Source organism: Calliopsis andreniformis, chromosome 4 (genome assembly GCF_051401765.1).
Source record: "Calliopsis andreniformis isolate RMS-2024a chromosome 4, iyCalAndr_principal, whole genome shotgun sequence".
Taxonomy (NCBI): domain Eukaryota; kingdom Metazoa; phylum Arthropoda; class Insecta; order Hymenoptera; family Andrenidae; genus Calliopsis; species Calliopsis andreniformis.
In genome coordinates, this window is record NC_135065.1 from 5,722,300 (window position 1) to 5,744,702 (window position 22,403).

Genomic DNA, 22,403 nt, shown 5'->3' on the forward strand with positions numbered 1-22,403 from the left:
TCAGACCCTCGTATCACTCCTGCAGCTAACAAATAACGCACTTTTATAGCCTTTCTCAAGGTTTCTATCTCAACATTTCAATCTCTCATTTAATAATTCCATAGATTCCACACATGTTACAAAACCATGTCACCTACCGGACCTTCAACTTGTATACAAACAAATAAAATAAATCACACAACGCAAGATCATAAAGCAATCAATCCCTCCTCACCACAGTCCACTACCTGTCTCCCCATCGCTCAAAAACCACCCTCGAGCCGCCAATCCCTTCACCCTTTACCAACGACTCTCGAACAAAGCTCACACAACACTGCACGAGGATCCACCCTGAAAGATCTCCCAAAAGTCCATAAATCTCCCAGCGACGCCTTTCCCTTTCACCCCAGAGCTGACCAGGTCCGCGGGTGCACCGGCCGGATGCACCTCCGCCCCCGCGCCACGTGCGCGCACGCGTTCCTCTCTGACGCAACACGTACGCTGACGTAGCTTGGTCGTTCTCGGAGCTTTCCTCCGGCTCGTCGTTATCGAGTGGAGGTTAGGACGCTTGCGCTTGCGTGCGTCCTCCTTTCCACGCTCTCTCCTCGGTCGACGGCAGCACGCGCGAGAGCAGAGGCAGAGTTTCGCGTGCGACGCGGCTTCTGGAGACGCGCGACCACGTCGCCGAGGAGCCCCAGCCGGAAGTGACACCGTGTCCAGCGGCATCACGTGACCAGGCTGGCGACAGGACGGTGGTCCTGGTCCTCGATCCGCGATCACTGTGCTGCAGCGCTTCGAAAGGGCGGGGAGATCGATAGGGAACGCTGTTCTCCTCGTGGAGCCACGAAGGTGAGCGCCTCCATTCGCAGGACGCGAGATCGCACCGCGGACGAACTTTCACCTGGACAGGGGGCACCCTTCACCTTCCGCTCGACGCATGGGGGTGCACACCCTCCCGTGGGTCCGTGGATGCGCCGTTGCTGCAGTCGCCCGCACACAAGCGTGCCGCGGCGAGTGGAGGGGGCGCGTCACCGTGTTTCGGGGGTGAACGCAGCGGCGGTGGTTCGTGGAGGTGAAAGGGGTGAATGTTGATGTTTTTCGGGGCGGCGGAGGGACGTGAATGTGGGTCAGTGGTCGCTGGCGCCGCGGTTCCTACCCTCGCGAGGGGCGAGGGACGACTGTGAAATCTTTAGTCGAAGTAAGGGCGTGTGAAGTGCTTTCGGTTGAGTGAACTTTGTGACGAGAGGAGGGGGGCCTCGTTTGCGACTGTGGGGAAGGAATTTGGGGGAGTTTCTTTGTTGGGGTTATTTTTGGATCTAGGTTGAAGGTGCTGAGAGTACGTCTTGTGGGGGAGTGAATCGATTTGAGATTTTAAGGGAAGAAGTGCTTTCTATGTTATTGCTGTTGTTGAATGAGAGTTGCCTGCGCATAGTGGCAGTTGAAAAAGTGATAGGTAAGCGACAGGAAAATAGTAGTTTTGGCCACTAAAATTATGGCATATCTCCTATGCCATGAGAGTGAAGAGATATTGCATGACAAATGAATATTAGCAATATGAAAATATCCATATAAGTAGTGTGAAAGTTACTGTTTAATATAAGTACACAAACTGCAATTTTAAACTTCTTTTTGCCGTCACTCTACAGAAATACAAATAAATACTCTCAATTTTAGAAGAAAGAAAGATATAGAAGGAAAACTTCCTTGTTTCGACCTACTTTTTAAAGGATAATTGTGCAAGATAAATTCTACCTAATAGCAGCATATTAAAATTAAATTTGTATAGTACTGGTATGTATATACATATATAAACATACTGATTCGATCAGTGTTGCCCATTTAACCTGTCAGCTTTGTGACAAATGCACCTATATTTACTTGTTGAAACAATGCTGAAGTTAACAAATCGCCACATTGATCTTGCACAAATTCTCTTAAAAAAATGGCAAATTATCGACATCTTTCTTTCCTCTAGTTTTCAATGCATCCACTGTCAACATATGTAGAACATCCCTCGTCAGTACATCCCCCAAACTAAATGTATCAATCTCAGTGAAGCAGCAAATAGCTTCATCATGTCATTCCTCAAAACTTAGACCACAGAGAAAGCTATATCCTCAAAGAAGAAATAGGGAAGAATTTCGACACATTTGCACCAGCTGCAATTTTGCATAAATAATCGGTCAATAGTGACCTTGATGCTAGAGGCAAACCACAGCAGGAATTCCAAGATGGAGGTCGTGCTAACCTTTCGTAGAGGCATTTAATCGATATCGAGCCGCTGTTTCAAAGTCGTGCCTCGTTGCAGCGATGCATCGTTGCACCGACATGAGAAATAGGCTGCCTGAAATTTTCAACAACGATTCCAAAATCCTAGGACACTTATGCAACGTACAAAAAGCATCTTGATCACTCGTACGTCCCATGTAAAGATCAAATAATCAAGTTATTTAAATGATTATAATTATCGTCAACATTGTGCAGTCGCGTGAAACAGGATTACAGGCCTCCAGCGGTCGAGTTACGTGAAAATGTTATTTTTACTTTCACATGGGATCGTATGTTGCATTTTTAGCCCAGTTCCTTGGGCGAGCAGCGTTGAGCGACGATAATCGCGCGAACATGCTGGGAAATTAACGTCGTGATACCGGTTTCTCGTTAGCAATTATGGTAATCAGAAATTTAATGTAATTTATATTGGTAAGTTGTTTAATTAATAAGCGCCTAAGACCGCTTACCAAGCCGCGCGAATGGTGAGGTAATATTGAATCGGTGGTTTCAGAGGTGTTTAATTGTCATGTTGCGTCGTTGCTTAAATAATTTGTAAATTTCAAGCGAATATAATTTAACATGCAGCGTTAACACATTTTTGAGAAATTTTAAGGGGCACAAATTAAGAAATTTACTGAATTATTCTAATTTTTATTTTACATTAAAACTACTTGTCAAAAATTTTACCTACTTTAATTTTTAAAACCTCCATACTATATTATAATTTCAAGCTGACTTTATTTAAAAAATGAATACCTGCATAAATAACGCATAATTTAAGTATCCCTACGTAGTGTATTGTTTATTCTATTAATTATTATTTGATTTACGTTTGAATATTCTTTGTCATGTTTAGAACCTATATCTTCAATAAAAACAGTTTCAAATATTTTATTTTGGTCCTCTTCATTCATATTTCAATATTTGTTTAATATATTCGTTTCTTGTTGAAAAGGTTTGTAGGCTTTCATGAGGAATTACACGAAAGAATGATTATCGGATTTGTGGCAACTTTCCTCGCATGTTCACGCGTCATTACTGTCCACGATACTATCATTCCTTGCCATTATTCTGCAAAACGTGTCCAGATGACTGTTCTAATAATAACGTGGAAATGTGTCGTGTGCTACTTTTATCTTGCGGCGTACACATACCAAGTTCAAGCTTCGTACTCAAATGTTTCGAGATGTGCGATCGATACTCCGTTATTGGATGTTTTTTCATTGAAGGAACACTTCCGTTTTAATTCGATCACAGAGATTGTATTGTGTTAGTACAGTCTCTCGAAGAAATTGAACATTTAAATATAATTATTTGAAATGTCTGACAACGAGCAAAAATGACAGAAATTGATGGTTAAATAACTGACTTTATAAAATTAATTTTAACATGATAATTGTTGAAAGCGTCGAGACGTTCGTGAGGAGTGAAAATTAATGAAAACTGAAATGTCATTAGAAACAGTTGTATCGTTCCACATTCAATTTATTTGGAATTCTGTTCGTGTCATAAAATCGATTCAAGCTTCTGCATCTAATAGGAACAGCGTTTCCATCATTGATAACAATGGAGATCTAATCGTTTGAAAAAAAGCAATCGAATCTTTGATTATGATAAAAGGCGGTTTTCCTCGAAATTTATTTGAACGATCTTTAAACATGCAGCTAGATTTTCTTGTAAAAGAAGTCAGTTAGAACGTGAATAATTAACGAAAATTAGTAAACAACTTCAATATCCATGAAAGCGCTGTCCTTTAAAATTGCAAACAGAAACCTATCAACATTAAAAGTAGGAGAAAGTTAAGTGAAAAGCTTTGATAAACAGTAGTGATAGATATTTAAATCAGGGTGATAGAGGCGATTCAAAACTGTAATAAATGAAAGTGAAGAAATCTAAGAATTAGAAAATTCTTCCTTCAATCCTTTCAATTCTTCAAAACCTGAATCAAATCTTGATAATTAATTTCATAATCTTTGGATACTCTTAAATAATTATTCAACTCTCAATCGATGATCCAATAGAGGTTCTACCATGTTTGAATATTTGAAAATCACAAATAGGTTATACTGAGAAAAAAAATCATAAAGAAGACCAAGAAATTACAGAAAATACAACCATACTCTAAAATAGAAATCAAATCTATAATTAGACATTGCTCGCCTCAAAATTATTCTTTGATACTATCTAACAAAAATCTCTTCAATACCTCCACATATCTACATCAACTGTAAATGACCTAAACAATGTTATCAATGAAAATCAGAAACAAATTACACAGACGAAAGTAAGCTAATGGAGCCCCAGTCACGGCAGTCACCCAAAAAGTGTCGATCGCAGTTTCGATACGCGATGGAAATCAGTCTCCCACTCGGAGCGTCGATGGAAATCGGATTAGAAAGCTAAAAGATCGCATACCTTGGGTCATGTACGTGACGCTGGATCGACAACAATAGCGAAAGTTTTCGCGATAGAAAGACCCCGCGGCGAGGACGTTGTCCTGCGCAGAGTCCACGGTGTCGTTAATTTTATCGGTTCATCGCGATAACGCCGAGACCTGCCGTGTCGACCCGCGGCGAGTAAAACTCGAACGTATTTTTTCGAATATTTTTCCCTTGTACATCCGCTGTACCATTTCTGTATCGTTTCAGGAATAAATTATAACAGGTTTTAAAATTTGATGGGGTTTCAGTCGGCGCGAAGCTGCACGCTTTTAATTACTTTTGAATATATTGAAGAGACTTTTTTTGATCAAGGGATGATTTAATTGAGGAGTTAATAGTTTAATAGTGTCATGAAATTTTGCACGTTTTTGAAATGTTTTGTGTTTAATAGAAAATATACCCATGTTATGAAATGGAGCAAAGTTTCGAACTTGAGTGTTGAAAGTATTTTTGAATAACTGTTCTAAAGTACTTCTTTATGTTTTGATTAGTTAATTTTGTAATTTTTTAATGATTCGTTTCACTTTTGCCTGCTGGAATTGGGGAAGATAATTATTCTACTTAGTACTCTTTTATTGAAGTACAGTGTTTTAAATTGAAATAAAAGGTCTCTCAATTTTTATAGAAAAAGTAGACTATGTTCAGAATTTGAATATGAGAATTTCATAACCTTTTGTGAAAGAATTCTTAAGTCAGTTCGTGCATGTGCAAGCTCGTTCAAAAGTATTAGGATATTTAGTGTCGTCAATAAATTTTTATATATCATCAATGATCAGAAATTTTGAGGGGTGATTCTGCATGCCAAATAAGAAGAGATTTCGCTGTGTCTGACTTGGAACTTAGTCTACTGTTTTTTCTTTATCCGACTTGGGACCTATTCTACTGACTTTTTTATGTCTGTCTTAAGCTTCATTCTACTTATCTCTTTGTGTCTGACTTAGAACTAATTCTACTCATCTCTCTGTGTCTGACTTAGAACTAATTCTACTTATATCTTTGTGTCTGGGTTAGAACTAATTCTACTTATCTCTTTGTGTCTGACTTAGTACTAATTTTACTTATTTCTTTGTGTCTGACTCGGGACTCATTCTACTGCTTTTACTATGTCTAACTTGAGACATATTCTACTAGCTTTACTATGTCTGACTTGAGACATATTCTACTAGCTTTACTATGTCTGACTTGAGACATATTCTACTGATTTGGGTGTACCTCATCAGGTTAGTGCACCTCGACAACAGAACAAGTTCTAACTCTGACATTTGACACAAAGTTTAAACATTTCAAGTGCAATTCGTTACTGATTTCAGAACTTTTTCCAAATACATATAATGTGATCGAGCAAATGTCTTAATACCTTTGAACGAGGTTGTAGGTACTATTCACATAGTAGTTAACTAAATTAATCTCTTAGCTCAACCAGTTTTCAGTATCAGAAATAGTTCCTATTGATAATAGTCGATGATACTACTACTACTGATAATAGTAGGTTCATTAGACCTCAAGAAATTTGCCCTTTCGACTAAGAAATAAATAAACAATCGATTGAATTTGTACCACCATCGAGTCGTGATCTCCGCGCCCATGGATCTCTTCGCTCGGTGTTTCAATTGCGATCGCAATCTCGATTCTCGCTACCGTTCGTAATCGAGCAAATGATTGGTTGTGTACGTATCGATCGTAGCTAGATCGCGGCCGATAATAAAGAGCTTCGACGCGCGAAAGTAAACGGAGCGAATCGACGATAGGCGAAATCAAAGCGTGACGTCGAATGATGGATAAATTGGATGCAATGTGGTTGTCACACAAATTGTGACACTCAGCAGCCTAATGCAATCGATCTTTACTATCTGACTCATTTGACGATCGGTTCGAATCGATTATGAACAGCCAGCGGCGACGTTTGTTTAGTTGCAACTAATGAACTGAATCGGTCAACAAGCAGTCATTGGCGTCGTTAGTCAACGTTTCTTGCTTCAGATTTAAGTGATTCGTTTCACTGACTAGGGATGGATAGTTTTCATGATATTTCTATCGAATTAGAATTTACGAATTATATTTGAGAAAGCAAATGTGTATTCTTTAAAATCTGTATGCAAATTTTTAATTACTTCCTATGTATACCTTGAACGCAAAACTTCACTTTAGATCAAACGAAACTACAATACAGTTTTAGTGAAAACCAACAAATAATCTCCGACTCTTTTTCCTATACTTCCACAAAATTACTCTTCTATCTTTCTAAATGGATAAACACTCAAAGCTTCAACTTTAATTACAATTGCAGGACTCGGTGCAAAGACTGATCAGCTCCAATTTTTAAAACAGAAAAGACTACTTGTGCCAGTTTCGATATACTTTAGTATTTAGTATATTTTTTTAATACAAGAAACTTTAACAAACTGGAGCAAATTGGTCTCCGCCCAGAGCCTTTGAATTCTCGTGCAATTTCTGTCTACAATTTGCTTCCCATCGCTAAACATACGAAAACAGACGCTTGCTCGTTACTACAAAGGTGTGAGCAATAAACGAAGCAATATCGTGGGTCGACAGAGGGTTGCGAGAGGGTTGGAGCGACCCTGGTTCGGTTGTGCACGCGCGAACATGTCGAGGTGGCGGGCGCGTAGTCGTAAAACACGTGGCGAGCTGGCGACGTAGGTGGGGAACATATATGGGGAAGCCTGGCTAAATATAGAGAGCGCTTTTATGGCGTGCGCGGTCGTGGCACGGGGACCCAGCCGATCCACGGACCCCGATGGCCTTTGCCAGGTCCAGCCGAGCCTCTCATTAGGACCAGGCGAACCACTATCGTCCCGCATCGCCATGATTTCGCGAACCGGAAGACGAGAAGTCTCTGTTTCTTCTTGAGAAGCGCTCGCGATCTACAGAATACACAATTTTAATGAAACTTTAGTAAATGTGGAAGAAGGCTTCGTGTAGCTTCTCTGCGATTTTTCAAAGAGCTTAGGGTTCAGCCTTGTGAGAAATATGAAAGGAAAAAAAGAAGCTTCTAAGTTCTAACATAACTTCAAAAATATTCATAAAGGAAAACTATTTTAGACACAAATTTTGGGAAGAGCCAAGTCTAGAATCTTTCATTCATTCTATGTACACCATCATAAATAAGTATTTGGACATTTTGGTATTATTGGAAATGCATGAAATATCTACATTTTATAATTTACATTAACTTAACTGATATTGGATGTTATTTTCGTTGCTATTTTTAAACCTTATATAATTGTCTGAGATGAGATTTGTAGCCAAATCCCCTAGAATTTTACTTGGTGTATTTTACATATTGCAATAACATGAAAGTGTACAAATACTTATGCACGATAGTATCTGTAGAATCTGAAGAGTATCGCCAAGCAAAGGAAACATTTTTCAACTTCAACACATTATCAACAGATACTTAAACTTGTAATCTAGGCGCGCCAGACAAGTTTACACGAGTCAATAAGTAACAGTTTTCTTGGGTCTCATATTTTGTTTCCTAGGATCACATTCCACTTAAAATTACTTATTTTCAATTGCATCCGAGTTTCCAAGAAGATCAAAACTTTCTGACTGAAGAACTTCCATATATACTCTTGCTACTAAATTTAATTAAACCATGAAGTTTCAGCAAGATGCACTACCCTTGCATTTGCTGTTCCTTTGATTTCATTGTTATTAGCACTGTTGAACAGTTCCTATATTAAAGTCCATTTCAGGCTTCGAGGAGCGCAATTTCCTGTCTTTTAAAATAAAGCTTCTACTTCTACTCATTACTGGCCGAAAGACAACCACAGGGAACTTCTGCAGGACTTCAGAAGCCGAGATTGTTCTCGATTCAGTTTGGAACTTTGGCGACAGTCAAACGTCATCGCCTGTTGAGGTTCAGCGCAGTTAGCGAGAAGCGCCTTTGTTCGCCGATGGATCACAATGAAGCTTCCGACCGTGAAGTACGGCTCGCTTGACTGGCTGTTGGAAGTCGGGGAAACAGTCGAGGAAGTACACGGTCTGCGAGTTCAAGGGCGACGGAGGAATCTCTGTTGCTAATCGACTGTGGCCATGCGAGGATAGTTTACAAGCGCTGTTTAACTCTCTAGATTGCTTGAGATTGAATATCGAATTTTGGATACGAATAGTGACTATCGATGAGGACAGAAGGTATTCTGCGTCACCAAAAGGGCTGCTTCTATACTATAGATAGTATCGATAATAGTTAGAGCCTCAAAATCCAGTTTGCCCTAGCAATCTCTTCAGTGACCCAATTGTTCACTGAAAGCTCGATACTAAGGTAGTGATGATACATACAGTTCATTTTTCTTAGGAGTTGTTAGACTAGGATCCACTGTTAAATTTGTTAAAAAATTCGACTTATTTTGCCATGTAGAATCGCTCTTTGAAATTTCTTGACAATTTGTCGTCAAACACTGTAGACTCCCCACAAATCTACTCATACAACTTCGGTATATACCCATCACTTCATTAAATGTGAACTCAGTATCAAGGCATTCCTATTGTATTCATCTTCCAAAGTCTACGCCTATTTACTGTATACGTCAAATAAGTTGACAGACGGAAGAAATGCTTATACTATGATTATAAATATATAATAAAATCGAAATAAGTCAACTTATTTGCCCACAATCCTGTAGCCCATACACATGGACTTTCGTTATCTGGCCAAATTAATCACATCTACTAATCGGTGCCAGCAGCGACAAAGGAGGAATTAAATGTCATCCCAACTCCAGACTTCCCAATCGTACACACCACTACGATAAGATCCACAGGTCCACCTACTCAACTTCAATACCCATCCCTCTGCCAACAGCAACCTCGCTACCAAACCAACGCAAATCAAGTTCACTTTCCAAACCCAACTTCCATCTCCACTACGAAGCTATCATCCACGATCCTACCCACGCTCGAGCTTCCCTCCACTCTATCAACAACCTCATTGCATCATCCTTCTGAGGCACAAGCCCCTGGGCAAGGATCTGTCATATCCTCCGCGCCACGAAAAGCGGGCTCATTTTTCCCCCAGCAAGTTTCTCACGATTTCGTGGGCGAAAGGGAAGCAGCAACGTCCGCGATAGCTCTCCGCGGAGCAAGGGAGCGAAGGGAGAGGGAGATCGGGAGGCTAGATAACCGCCGCGGCTGCTTTCCAATTCGCAACGGATGATCGCGCGGGCAGAAGTGCGTGAGAGGTAAACGTGGGCGGGTGGAACTTATTGCGGTGGGTGGGCCACGCAGGGAGCGTGCAACAGAGACCGCCAACGGAACCCGTTTCTCCTCCGAGGGCCGCTGAGAAGGACAGAGGGGAGGGCGAGCGGCGAGGGAGGAGGTCGAGCATCGTGAAACGATAGTGGGAGCAAGGAGGACGAGGTCTAACAGGGAACGGAGCAGTCCACGTCGAACAGGGACGAGCGTACGCGCCAGGGCAGCGAGTCTGACAAGGAAGGGGAGAGATTGAAGCAGGAGAGCGGGTCGCAAAAAAAAAACATGCGTGACGCGAGTCACGGAACGACAGAGGGGCCGACAGAGTCGAGGGGAGCGGAGTTGTTCCAGGGAAGGTGAGAAGGATGGGGATGCAACCGTCGAGGGAGAGGGACGAAGACGGCGACAGAAAAAGGGGGAACGATACTCGATACCGCGAGGAACGGCGACAGAGTAGAAAAAACTGGGCACGCAAGCCTGTTGGACGAGCAGCGACCATTAGTTAGAGAAGGATCCTCGGTGAGAAGAGGAGAGTCAGACGCCAGGGTGCTTGGCGCGAGGCAGAGGGAGAAACAAGCGAGCGCTTGAATGAGGAACCGAGTCACTGCGCAGGGAAGGAAGAGGATGCTGTTCGTAGGAGGGACGAGGACGGTTTTCGTGGAGTCGAGAGAGCGAGAGAAGTGACTGACGATACTACTGAATCGAGGGAGCAACGGGGATCAAGCAAACGCTCTGACAAGAAGGAGAATTCCGCGTGGAACGCGCGGAACATAGGAACACGCTGAGAAGAGCGACGAGGAGGGAATTGTCGAGTTAGTGGCGTGGAAATGGGATAGAGGGGACCCTAGAGTGCGCAGAGGATAGAGTAGCATTACAGTTGGCGAAGAGCCTCGAAGAGTGAGGCAGATGGAAGAGGTTGGTTGTTGGGGTTCATATTGGCACCAGCTTGAAAGTAAGAGAGACAAGGATAAGGCGAAGAAGGCACGTAGAGCTACTTGTTGGAGAGTGGTCAGAATTGGACGGTGAAGGAATATGGTAAAATTAGTACCTAAAGGGAATTTACGATGGCCCGCGGATGCCTCGGATGATATTAAACTGCACCGCGGCTGGGGTTGTTGAATGAAGTTGCGTTTGTGGTTTAGGCAGGTTTCATTTAAATAAATCTGACATTTCTAATGAAATATATTATTGTGTTATTTCTCTGCATGTTAAGAAAAGAAAATTGAAAATAAGTACACGAAGCTTGAAATGGAATTAAAACTTTGTTAACATTTACTATACATATTTAATAAATAAATTGACTAAAACAGTAAATCGTTAGTCTGATTATACTTCCTAAGTTTCAGTATAAATAATTTTTTGCATGAATATATATCTATTAACCTTGGTATTTATACCCTTTAGGTACTCCATTTTGTGAAACAATCGAGGTTCTGCAGTAAGTTGCACGCTACGTGGTGTACAAATTAAATAATGTCACAACTAATGATAAATTTGTGATTATTAAATAATAATATCGTAACTTGTATTTGCAAAAGGCCTTTCAAACGTCTTCGAAGAAGGGAGATAGCTATCTCGCTAATTTATACAAATGAAATTAGGTCTCCTCGGGGTAATCGGCCGAGCGCGTCGTAATTACTAAGATTAGCCCTATAATTTTCGCGTATAAAACGCAGAAGGCGTGGATACGCAAATTGCCACAGGGATAATGGCGACGCAGCCAGCCGCCTAAAGAAACTGGAACAGTTTCACTGAGTTTAATGGGAACTTCGTTAAACCATGCCAGAGTTACTGGCATACTAAATAATTAACGATTACTTATTTCTCTACAACTTCCAGCTTCAGAGATTTCTTATTTGTGACTCACGAATTATAGATGGATACGATTTTAAACACTATGATTGATCCATAGCAAAAATTTTAGTTGAGAAACTGTCGATTATGTTGCAGTTGCATCATTGCATCTATCGAAAAAATGTGATTAGAATCTGCTTATGACTATTTATGGCCTTATGCTTTAATTGAAGTGTACGAGTTAAAATTTGCATTTTCATTTCAGTAAAAAACAGTTGGACTAACTGTTGATAAAACAAGGTGTAGCTGTTTAAGGATTCCAATACTATCTCCTGTGCACAGTCAATTTTAAACTTAAAATGTTTAAATCTTCAAATTTCAAATCTTTCAAATTTTTAAATTTTCGAATTTCGAATCCTCCAAATTTTCAAATAATTCAAACTTTACAAAGTTTCAATCTTTGCACATTTCCTTCAATTTTCTGTATTCGACTTCTTAGACGATAAAAATATAAGACAAGATTTGTTATGAAATATTACTTAAATATCTTGAATAACGATACATAAATAAAGAAAATACTAAATTCAGTTGTTCCAAATTTTAATAAAATGACCCTCGAAGAAACCAAAGGATGTTACTTCCAGATAAATGTTCCTAACACATTTTTCCTCCTTTAAACCATACGTTCTTGTACAAACAGACTTGCATAGCAGTCTCCAAAGTGGTATTCACGATTTTCGCATAAATTAAGTCTCTTAAATGAATTCAAAAACGCTTGTTCTGCGGTTTTGGAAGTTCCTCGCGGATTACACGAGGGAGAAGTTCGTTAACGCGAGAGAAAAAGCTTCGTTCATGTATGGGAACAGCAGTTGTGCAAACAGCGTTAAAATTTTCGTTCCTTGCAAAAATATCGGTCGTGGAAGAAAAGCGAAGAAGTGGATGTTTGCCGTTTTTTGTCTAAAAGAGCTTGGATAACGATTTTGAGCGTGACTAGTTTTATGATTCTTCGAGGCTCATGAATGTTTAATTAGCGGCAGATTCAATTACTCTGATGATTGGAAGCATGTATACTTTGATGGAACGGCATGTTTTCTTTTAATCTTGCTTAATTGTTTATTAATTCTGAAACTAAAGGATTTTGTTAATTTTTTAAGCAGAAGCTGTCTAATAGGAATCTTTTTAATCAATGAAGAAATAGTACTTTCAAAGTTTCAGTAAGAAATGAATCCAGATAAATAAAATCATTCTAAAATAGATAAATCAGAAATTTCTTATAAAGTAACATAAATGTTTGAACGATTTAAAAAGAAATTTATTCAAAGTTTCGACAAAGTATTTTCTCATTAGATAAGTAGATAGATAAATTTCTTATCAATTAGAAAGAAATTCTTCCGTGAGAATTTCTGAATTATATAATATTTTAATTGTCTAATACAAGAGGATATTTTGTGAGAATTTATCTAACAGATTAATATTATATACTATTGACTTTGCATTATATTCATCGCTCAATCGTTCAGATACGAAGTCAATGACACTTCTAAGGAAATAAAGTTCAAATTTCTTGGTAGCATTCGATTACACAAGAACCCACTGTGTAACAACGAATCTCCATCAACTTCGTTATGAAGCATAAAGGGAGAAAGTTTCAAAGACTCAAGAAATAGCCATAAATCTTCGAGTATGTCACGAACCGATTTGCTCCATTTCAATGAAAACGACATTGACAAATTATATCTACAGTTTGCAGAAGGGTATCAAAATCTTTCATGCTAACCCACTTTTTATCACTGTATCTTTTAAGTAACAACAACATCTACTCTAATTTTATTAAATTAAAAAACAAGTTAACTCCGTTAGACCACTTTTTCGGAATTAAATTCGCTGATGTTCGTAAACAAATACATAGTGAGGATCACTTAGTTTAGTATGCAGTACTAACTTTTACGCGACATTTATTGTACTATACGTTGCATCATACGTAAATTCCTCTGGAACGAAATCACAGGCTTACAAGCTTACACCCCTGTTCTCTCTGTTGACAGAGATCTGATGTGACGCCGCTCAACAGGGCGGTGGGCTGTGTAAAGGGGCAAAATGAGGGGTGGAAGTAGTGACGTCCCAGCTATGGTCACCGTCCCCGCCTCCGCGTCTCTCAATGTAAGTATGCACTTAAAGCACGCGTTTTTCCTGGTTAAAAACCTCTATTAGATGAATTTCCTCGTTACACGTTAATACAACTTGGCCAATTTGAACATGCAAAGAAATAATTATTTCGAGAGCATTGTGAAAAGAGTCTCCCACAATTCGCTAATTTGGACCATTAAGAGGGTTGAAAAATGAAATTGCAGCGAATTTAGGGGAAAAATCTTGGTGACGAAAAGAGCTCGTTATGTGCTAATTTAAATACTAAATGAGTAAAAATTGCTAATGAATTCTGGAGACAGGTGGCGAACATATAGCGAAGAATCGCGTATGATGAGATTGAAATGAGTTTGAGAGATAACTTTTCTAACAAAATCTAGATTAAAGGAAACAACTATTTAGAAGAATAGTAAATTAAAAGAAACAGAATGTTAAATATAGAATTACTTACATGGCTATTCGACCACTTACTATGTATTTCAAAGTAATAAATAAACATTAACGAAGATGAAGTTTGCTTATTTATGTCTAATAAAACGTTACTGATCCTTAATGAAGAGGATTTAATTTTCCTTTAAATATTAACTCAGACATTTGAAGCGAGTTTCAAGCAAAGAAATGCGCAGCAAATTGAATACGAGGTATGTCATTGAGTCTCTTTGATGTTCGTTTAACGACTAATACATTTTCGCTTTGAGATTTTCGTAGAAGTTTTAAAATTCTTGTCGAGTAGTCAGGAAATCTCCACGGATTTTATAAGAGGTGAACGTAAAGCTTCGCAGCGCCGAGGATTATGGGGAAAATTGCACCCTGTCGGTGTCATTCCCTGTTTTACGCGTGTTAGAAAGTTATGGAACTATTAATAAAAAGATTTATGGACCTTCGTGTTATGGTACGTGTAAAATTATTTTGTAGGAAGAGGTTCTGCTGCTTCAAACTTTTTAAAGTAAAAAAATTGATGCTCCTTACTTTTTAGTCATAATTCAAAAACAGAATCCTATCGAGTCTGAATAAAGAATATCTTAAGGCACATTCCTACTAAAGCACAGTGTCTATTACTCTAATAAAAAATTATTGAATTTATAATGTTATTGTTCTTTAGACTATCCAGAGACAATATTTTCCCAAATCAACTAAGACTAACAATAATTCAACTAAAATTGACTCACTCTTATTTCTCTTAGTAAATACGAAAAATTCTCAAAAAATGATTTAAAGTCACATAGTTCCAGTCACCCCAGAAATCCACTAAATGTCTAAAACCAGTAAAACCCCAAGAAAACGCATTGAAGCAAGTGGAGGAGCACTCAGGGCATCTCCAAGGAACATGGATTCCTCGCCAAATTTTTAAAAATCATTCAACTAAGACTGACATCCTCTTATTTCTCCGATTACTAAAAATCCTCAAACAATCTCAAACTCTGTTTCTTTCGTACAAGGATTCAAAGTCACATAGCTTTAAATGACTAAAACCAGTAAAACCCCAAGAAAACAGATTGAAGCAAGTGGAGGAGCACTCAGGGCATCTCCAAGGAACATGGATTCCTCGTCAAAATTTTTAACAATCATTCAACTAAGAATGACATCCTCTTATTTCTCTGATTACTAAAAATCCTCAAACAATCTCAAACTCTGTTTTTTTCGTATAAGGATTGAAAGTCACATAGCTTTAAATGACTAAAGGCAGTAAAACCCCAAGAAAACAGATTGAAGCAAGTGGAGGAGCACTCAGGGCATCTCCAAGGAACATGGATTCCTCGTCAAAATTTTTAACAATCATTCAACTAAGACTGACATCCTCTTATTTCTCCGATTACTAAAAATCCTCAAACTCTAATGTTTTTTTCATACAAGGATTGAAAGTCACATAGCTTTAAATGACTAAAACCAGTAAAACCCCAAGAAAACGCATTGAAGCAAGTGGAGGAGCACTCAGGGCATCTCCAAGGAACACGGATTCCTCGTCAAATTTCTTGCTCGTTAGACGAATTCCCTGGCACTGTAATTCCGCGAGATCGACGAGGATCGCGCGACGGTCCTCGGCGAATTTTTCAATGTGTCGTAGCCGATTCGACGGGGGTGATTTCGCAAGCCAATTACCTCTGGCGAGTTTATCGCCGCTGCGAACCGGGCCGTCGTTGAGTAACACGGAGAGAACCGGTGCTGCAAGTATTCCACGACTCGACAGTCGTACGTAGGTCGCGGCACTTTACCATCGATCCTTTCGATCCGATCGATTCGATGGAGGATCTACCGTACGATACCGAGGGGAACTTATCTGGCCTGCAGGATCGACAAGCCGCTCTTTTTAAGTAGATTTCTGCTCTGATACTTAAACACTCCTTTTTTTAACGTCCCTCGTGTAGTTTTGAATATTGCGATTTTCGCTGGCGGTGGACTTTTTAAAGCTATGGCGTTTGAGGAGTGTCTAGAATTTTAGTGTCTGTAGAAGATACATACATGTCTTAGTAAGTATTGTCAGACAATTTTCGGGCTTCCTTTGAAGCCTGTGAAAAATTTGTTCAAGGAAAGACGAATTGTATCTACTTGGAGAGACGTAGATAACTTTTGTGAATTGGATCCTTTTCTCTATTTTGTTCGAAAGTAAGAATACTAGGTTTTGTTTCTTATATTTAATGGAATTAAAGTACTGTTTAAGTAATTTGTACTTACCATTAGGACAAAACATAGAGAAGAAACATAGGTAGGTAGATATGATAGTATCTATGTGTACATAAAAATTGAGTACAAACTGTAGCGTCGCGGTACATCAAGACTTTGGTACTTATTCAAAGATAATGTTAACTTTACTTCATGTTAGAAAAAATGATTAATTATACAGGTTTTTCCAAATAACATATACAAGCGGACAGGAGGTGATTCTTCATGAAAGAATAAGAAAACTATAAAGAATAACATTTGTTCAGTTTTGACTTAGTTTTCGAAATAAAGTTTGAAGATTTGCTCTGTATTATACTAATTTATGGCTAAGATACGATTCATTCAGAGATAATATCTGCAATGTTTGTAAATAATGTTTGCAGGATTTTTATGAGTTACTGCATTCCAGAAAAAAAGACAAGAAAAGGATTTTGTTAACTATTTTGCTCTCTGTAATAACGAAGGATAGTAGACAAATTTCTGCTGCAGACTCTCAAAGCTCGGATCGTGTCAACGTATTCTCGATTCATGTAACACATGATAGTGGCAAATAAACAAAATCTGAGTATTGTCGATGAATCAACGATTCTAGTAGCATACCAAAAATGATAGAACATAGTTTACAAAAACGGCAGACACTATATCTCAATTGGAGAATCGTATCTTAGCCATAAGTGCGTATAATACAGATCGAATCTTCAAACCTGATTACCTCGAAAGCTAGGCCGAAAACAAGACAATTTTATTCTTCATATTTTTCTTATTTCTTCATAAGAAATCACCTCTCGCCTTCTCGCACATATTACTCGAAAACACTCTGTATACTGTATTTCTACACAACAATCACTCTTATATTAATTTGATAAATATGTTCTAATTGAAATGTAATATACATATTCTTCCTATTAATTCCCAAAAACATGATGTCACTACTTAAGCGAGTTAAGGGTTAAAGAGAGCGCAACTGCAGGCGTATTGGCATCGGTTTGCCCTCCATTTCGCTTTCCCCTGCAGACCGCCCCGTGTTAGGCGTCGGTACCAGGGGTAGTCCCACCCCTAGCCGCCACCGACACCCGTGCCCCTCGAATTTGCCAACTGTATTCCCGATAGAAGCCAAGTACCAATTAAGCGTGCTGGCTACAGCGACGAATTAGTATTCCCCAGGGAAAAAGTAGCCGATTCAGTCGCGATTCGAGGGAACGGAAGCGTCGGTTTAATTAAATTATTGCATCTACGCGGTGAACTTCCCACGCGATTCGCTGAAACAAGTAGCTTGTTACTTTTTACAATTATCAGTTTTCAGGTCGGTTTTCGCCAGCTTTTCCTTTGGTTCAAATAGTTCGTTAACATGGTGTAGAAAAGGTTTCGCGAAAGTATTCGACACAGTTCACATTCGGAAGCTTTTAATAGAGAAGTTTTGAAGTTTGTAGTTCGTTGAATCGATATTCGCGAATTTTTGAACTCGAGGGAATAGAGAGTTGAATAAATATAAAATCTTTTAAAGCTTGTTAATTGTGTAATAGAAACCTGCTTTGCGCTAAAAAAATAATTCTTGCTAGTACTGAATAAATACTAAAGTATTTCTATATTGCAGTTCCTCAATTTTCTTTAGAAATATAAGAAAAGAGAATTTCATGTCACGTTAAATCACAGTACATATAACAAATTTCTTTCATATAGTAACAAAATAGGTCTATCAATAAAATAAGCGCAAAACTTCGACTTACACAATGGATTTGCTATAATATGTAACATGACCTCACGTGACGTGACACTAATGATTACTAAAAAGAAAAGTATTTAAAACAAGGATCCTCATTTATTACAGAAATAAATATGTTTAAAAGTACATAAACATTTCCTTTAGATTAGACTTGAATTACTAGTAAACACCAAAGCTATTTCTACCTAAAATTTATCCAAGTTTAATCACCACATCAACATCCAATCAAACTCTCTTTATTAGATGCTAACTCCTGCGGCTGTCTACCTGACAGTTATCGAACAATATCGAAACAAAAGCCAAACTCGAAGCGCCAAATTGCTTGCACGCGCTTAGCAAATTGCGATCGCGAATCACGTTGGATGTATTTGCGGGATTCGCAGTATATCGAGCACATCGAATTCGGTGGAATTTGTACCGAGTGTCCGACGCTATTTCGATTTCGATTCTGACGCGCGTCGGGAGAATTCAATTTTCCGAACTGGTTTCGACGCTCGAGCTGTTTGTCGAATCGAACGGAAACCATATTTCGCGGTACAATCGTTTCTGCGATCGTGACGAGTCGATCATCGGCGAAATCTGCTGTATGTCTCTATGTTTTTTGGAGACAAAAAGCAAAAGCTGTTTGTGACATGTGTAGGAGTTTTAGAATGAACATTGTTTAGACAGAATGGAAATTGTAGTATCAAGCACGAATTATTATTAAATACTGAGGTATCGTTTTCGAATAACAAACAGGTTTAATGTTTTAATAAGGAAGTTTTTGTGGTTTGCTTTAATGTCTGAATAAGACTGAAAATAATAATTATTAAAAATTAAATAATTATCATTTTTAACTTCTGTTTTGTGAACTGTGTGGAATTCAGTGGCGAATAGAATTAATGGAAATGTTAAATGATATGTTGTAAATGTATATTTTCACAAAGATAAAGAAGTAAAACCTAAATAAAAATTTGTTTTATCTTTCAAATATTATAATTTGTACCTTAGTTTTTGTATTTTGTACATTTTTTAATATTATATGCGTTCTGTAACTTCTTACACATTAGTGTTCTTATATACATGTATAAAAATTTACAGTTCAGATGTTATAGTTGAATTATTAAATTAAGAGTTAAAGAATGTTTTCATATATCACTCACTAGCTATAAACAAGAGGCACTGTTTTCTTTAGATATTCTCAAATAATTACCCCTTTGTCCACAGCCTTGTTTTCACTGACACTGTGCTTGCTGTCTGCAAATTTTTCACTTTCAAAACTATCAATGTGCTAGTCAAATACGAACTAGCAAAATTCAGCGTCGCTTGGCTGATAAAATCCCACTACCTCACACTTTTTTTATGACTGGGACCCAAGCCCAGCCCCCTCCCTACCTTACAGGAAATTTAAAAACAAAAGTGGTCTATGTCCTAAACGACCCAAGTTACAGGCGCAGAGTTAAATCTACATTTTCTGTTATTTTCTAGTTTTCTCGACGGTAAACGAACGTAGTTTTTTCTAAATTTTACTGAAATTTATTTGTGACTTTGTGTTTTAAATTATTAATTACTCAATTTTAATAATTGAGTAATTGAAATAATACGAAAAATATATGTATATGTATTATTTCAATTACTAAGCTTTCATAATTTAACTCTTAACTTAATTCAACTTTAACTTATGCAGACACATATGTAGATAGACATATAAATCAAATATAGACACATAGACAGAACAATAAGCAGTCATTATGAAATATATATGAAATAAATAAATTCACTCACCGATAGAAGAGGATTGTTCCAGTTATTCCAAATTCTCTCTTTTGCAAGATCAGACAGAAAGCTCCTCAGCAGTTCATATCTCCACAGAATATATTCCAACAGTGAAATCCAATGTTCAGTTAACACACAAGACACTGTAAATTCAAAAATTCAAAATTTCACGTTCACTGCTCGCTAATAATAGAAATTAGAAGAGTGAACACACTGAACATTAGCGTGCTTCTATTATAACAATTAATATCTGCTAATGACGCGTGGCGAAGAGGCTTTCACTGATACTGACATAGAGATATGAATGCAATTGTAGTTGCTTAACGCGCGGCGATAAACATTTATTACTTTTTAACGTGGTAGCGAGGAATAATGAATATTGAATTAATATTAAGCATGTTAAAGATTCATGATAAGTAACGCGAGTAAGACTGATATTTCACGACGAGATATTATCACGACGAAAGACGAAACACAACTGATATGCCTTGAGTAGTTTCGTAGGTCACAGTCATACTGAAACACAACAAATACCTGGTAGTCTAGACTGTTTTTGTACTGAGCTCTTAATAATAACACGGCGAGCTGTGGCTTGATTTTATTGCCCCCCAAGAAAGCCAAAACGAAAACAACTGTGAGATTGCACAACGCACACGTATTACAAAATTAACACAATTAAAAAGAGTATGCTTTTCAGAGGAAGCAACAATTATTTATGAGTTTAGGAGAAAATTATTTATTAAATATATAATATTTACGTAAAGAGTAGTTTTACTTAATAAAAATGATCGTACTTGAATAATTAGTCTAGAAAATAGTTACGTGTTACTTGCATTACATGATTTTCTTTTTACTATTTAAATAATTTGTAATTTAGATTTGAAAAGTTTTTTGAATGAATTTTATAATTCTGATCATTAACTAATAAACTATTTAGAATGAACAGAGGTAAATTTACCAAACTGATCTATGTATGGTTGTAATTAAAAAATCATGTTTTTTGAGTTCTTTCAATTTTGAAGTACATGTGTAATATGTACCTACATGTTCAGATACGTAAAAGGAAGACATTTGTTAGGAATCAGATATTGTCATTAGATAATATTCTTAAAATTATGTTTTTTCTAAAGGTTATTGCTAATAGTTTGTTATAAAATTTTGAATAAAGATACTTACATATTATGTACAGATAGCACTGGAGGTGACCGTAGTTTTGGCGTTGAGGATCTTTCACGTCCACTTTCCTGTAACATATACCTAAGTTTGTGTATCGAATTTAATTTATATAGTAGTATAGGGTCGAATCGACATTTTGACATTTAATAATATAAACTGCCATATTTCTCTATTACATAATAAACCGAGTTTTTGCACAAAAATCATAAAAAACAAAATATTGATAAAAATGAAAACTCTTGTGGACAATGAAAAATGTAATGTTTGTTTCACGAAAGAGTAAATAAAAATTGGGAAAAAGATTGATTAAACGTGATTGCGCGAGCAGAATATCAATTAGGTGACTACGAAACTAGATATATATAGATATCTCAAATGAATACAATTGCATTGTAAAAAAATATTTAAATATAACGACTATTCAAAATGTAAATTATTCGCATAGTTCAATTTCCTCTATTTAAATTCAATATATTTGTCAAATAAATCACGCTTCCTTGTAACAAGTATTCTACTCTGTATCTAAATTGTTAATATTTTTATATGTCACGTTCATTCTGTATGTTTTTGCTCATTTAAATTTCCAATAAATACACAAATAAGTTCAATTTACTTACGGTCGATATACACGTACCTATTTAACATTCAACATTCAGTTTTGTATCAGCCTCATATACAATTCAAATTTCCCGCACTTTTTTGTTACACGAAGGGGCTTGGTTGGAACTTTGATGATGCATCGACAGGCGTTAGAGAATTTCAAAAAATTACAACGTACACTGAAAGACTTTTTAAGATAACACTCTCCCGATAACTTTGGCTTACGAAGAATCGTTTGAGATAGAATTTTAGCAGAAGACTTGAAAAATGAACTATTTTAACGTGGAAAATAAAAGAGCGACATGGATTTCAAAGCGTGGTTACCAGTTCCCTGTTCCATGTTCCGCAGTCGGTCCATGGACCGTTCCGCTTGTGCTATCTGTTTCGGCGTTCCTTGTCCATTGTTAACCCATTCAAACCTGGCGCACATTTCAATGTACACTGTTTTACTACTTCAATATCTGACTTAAAATATTAAAACTATGATTACAATCATTTATACACACCTTTCCTTTTCTTTTGCTTCTGAAAAATCAGGTTTGAAGAGGTTAACGTGTCACAATTAACCTGAATATTAATGTACAATCTACGTCTTTCATAAAACGTTTCACTGATATTTTCTAACTGCAGTTTTTACACGAAAATAT

General features: G+C 37.6%; 1 protein-coding gene across 2 annotated transcripts in view; it reads left to right on the top strand.

The window, feature by feature from the left end:
• Positions 1-690: 690 nt before the first annotated feature.
• LOC143178137 (ras-related protein Rab-37) overlaps positions 691-22,403 on the top strand; it is a 119,936-nt gene continuing 98,223 nt past the window's right edge. The window contains exons 1-2 of one of the 2 annotated variants that reach the window (XM_076376633.1): positions 691-828; positions 13,742-13,856. In XM_076376633.1, coding sequence (XP_076232748.1) covers positions 13,794-13,856 — 63 coding nt within the window. In that variant the 5' untranslated portion in view covers positions 691-828; positions 13,742-13,793. Of the gene's footprint in view, positions 829-1,295; positions 1,433-13,741; positions 13,857-22,403 lie in introns of those variants that run through there. The other variant, XM_076376632.1, reaches the window with a different exon arrangement.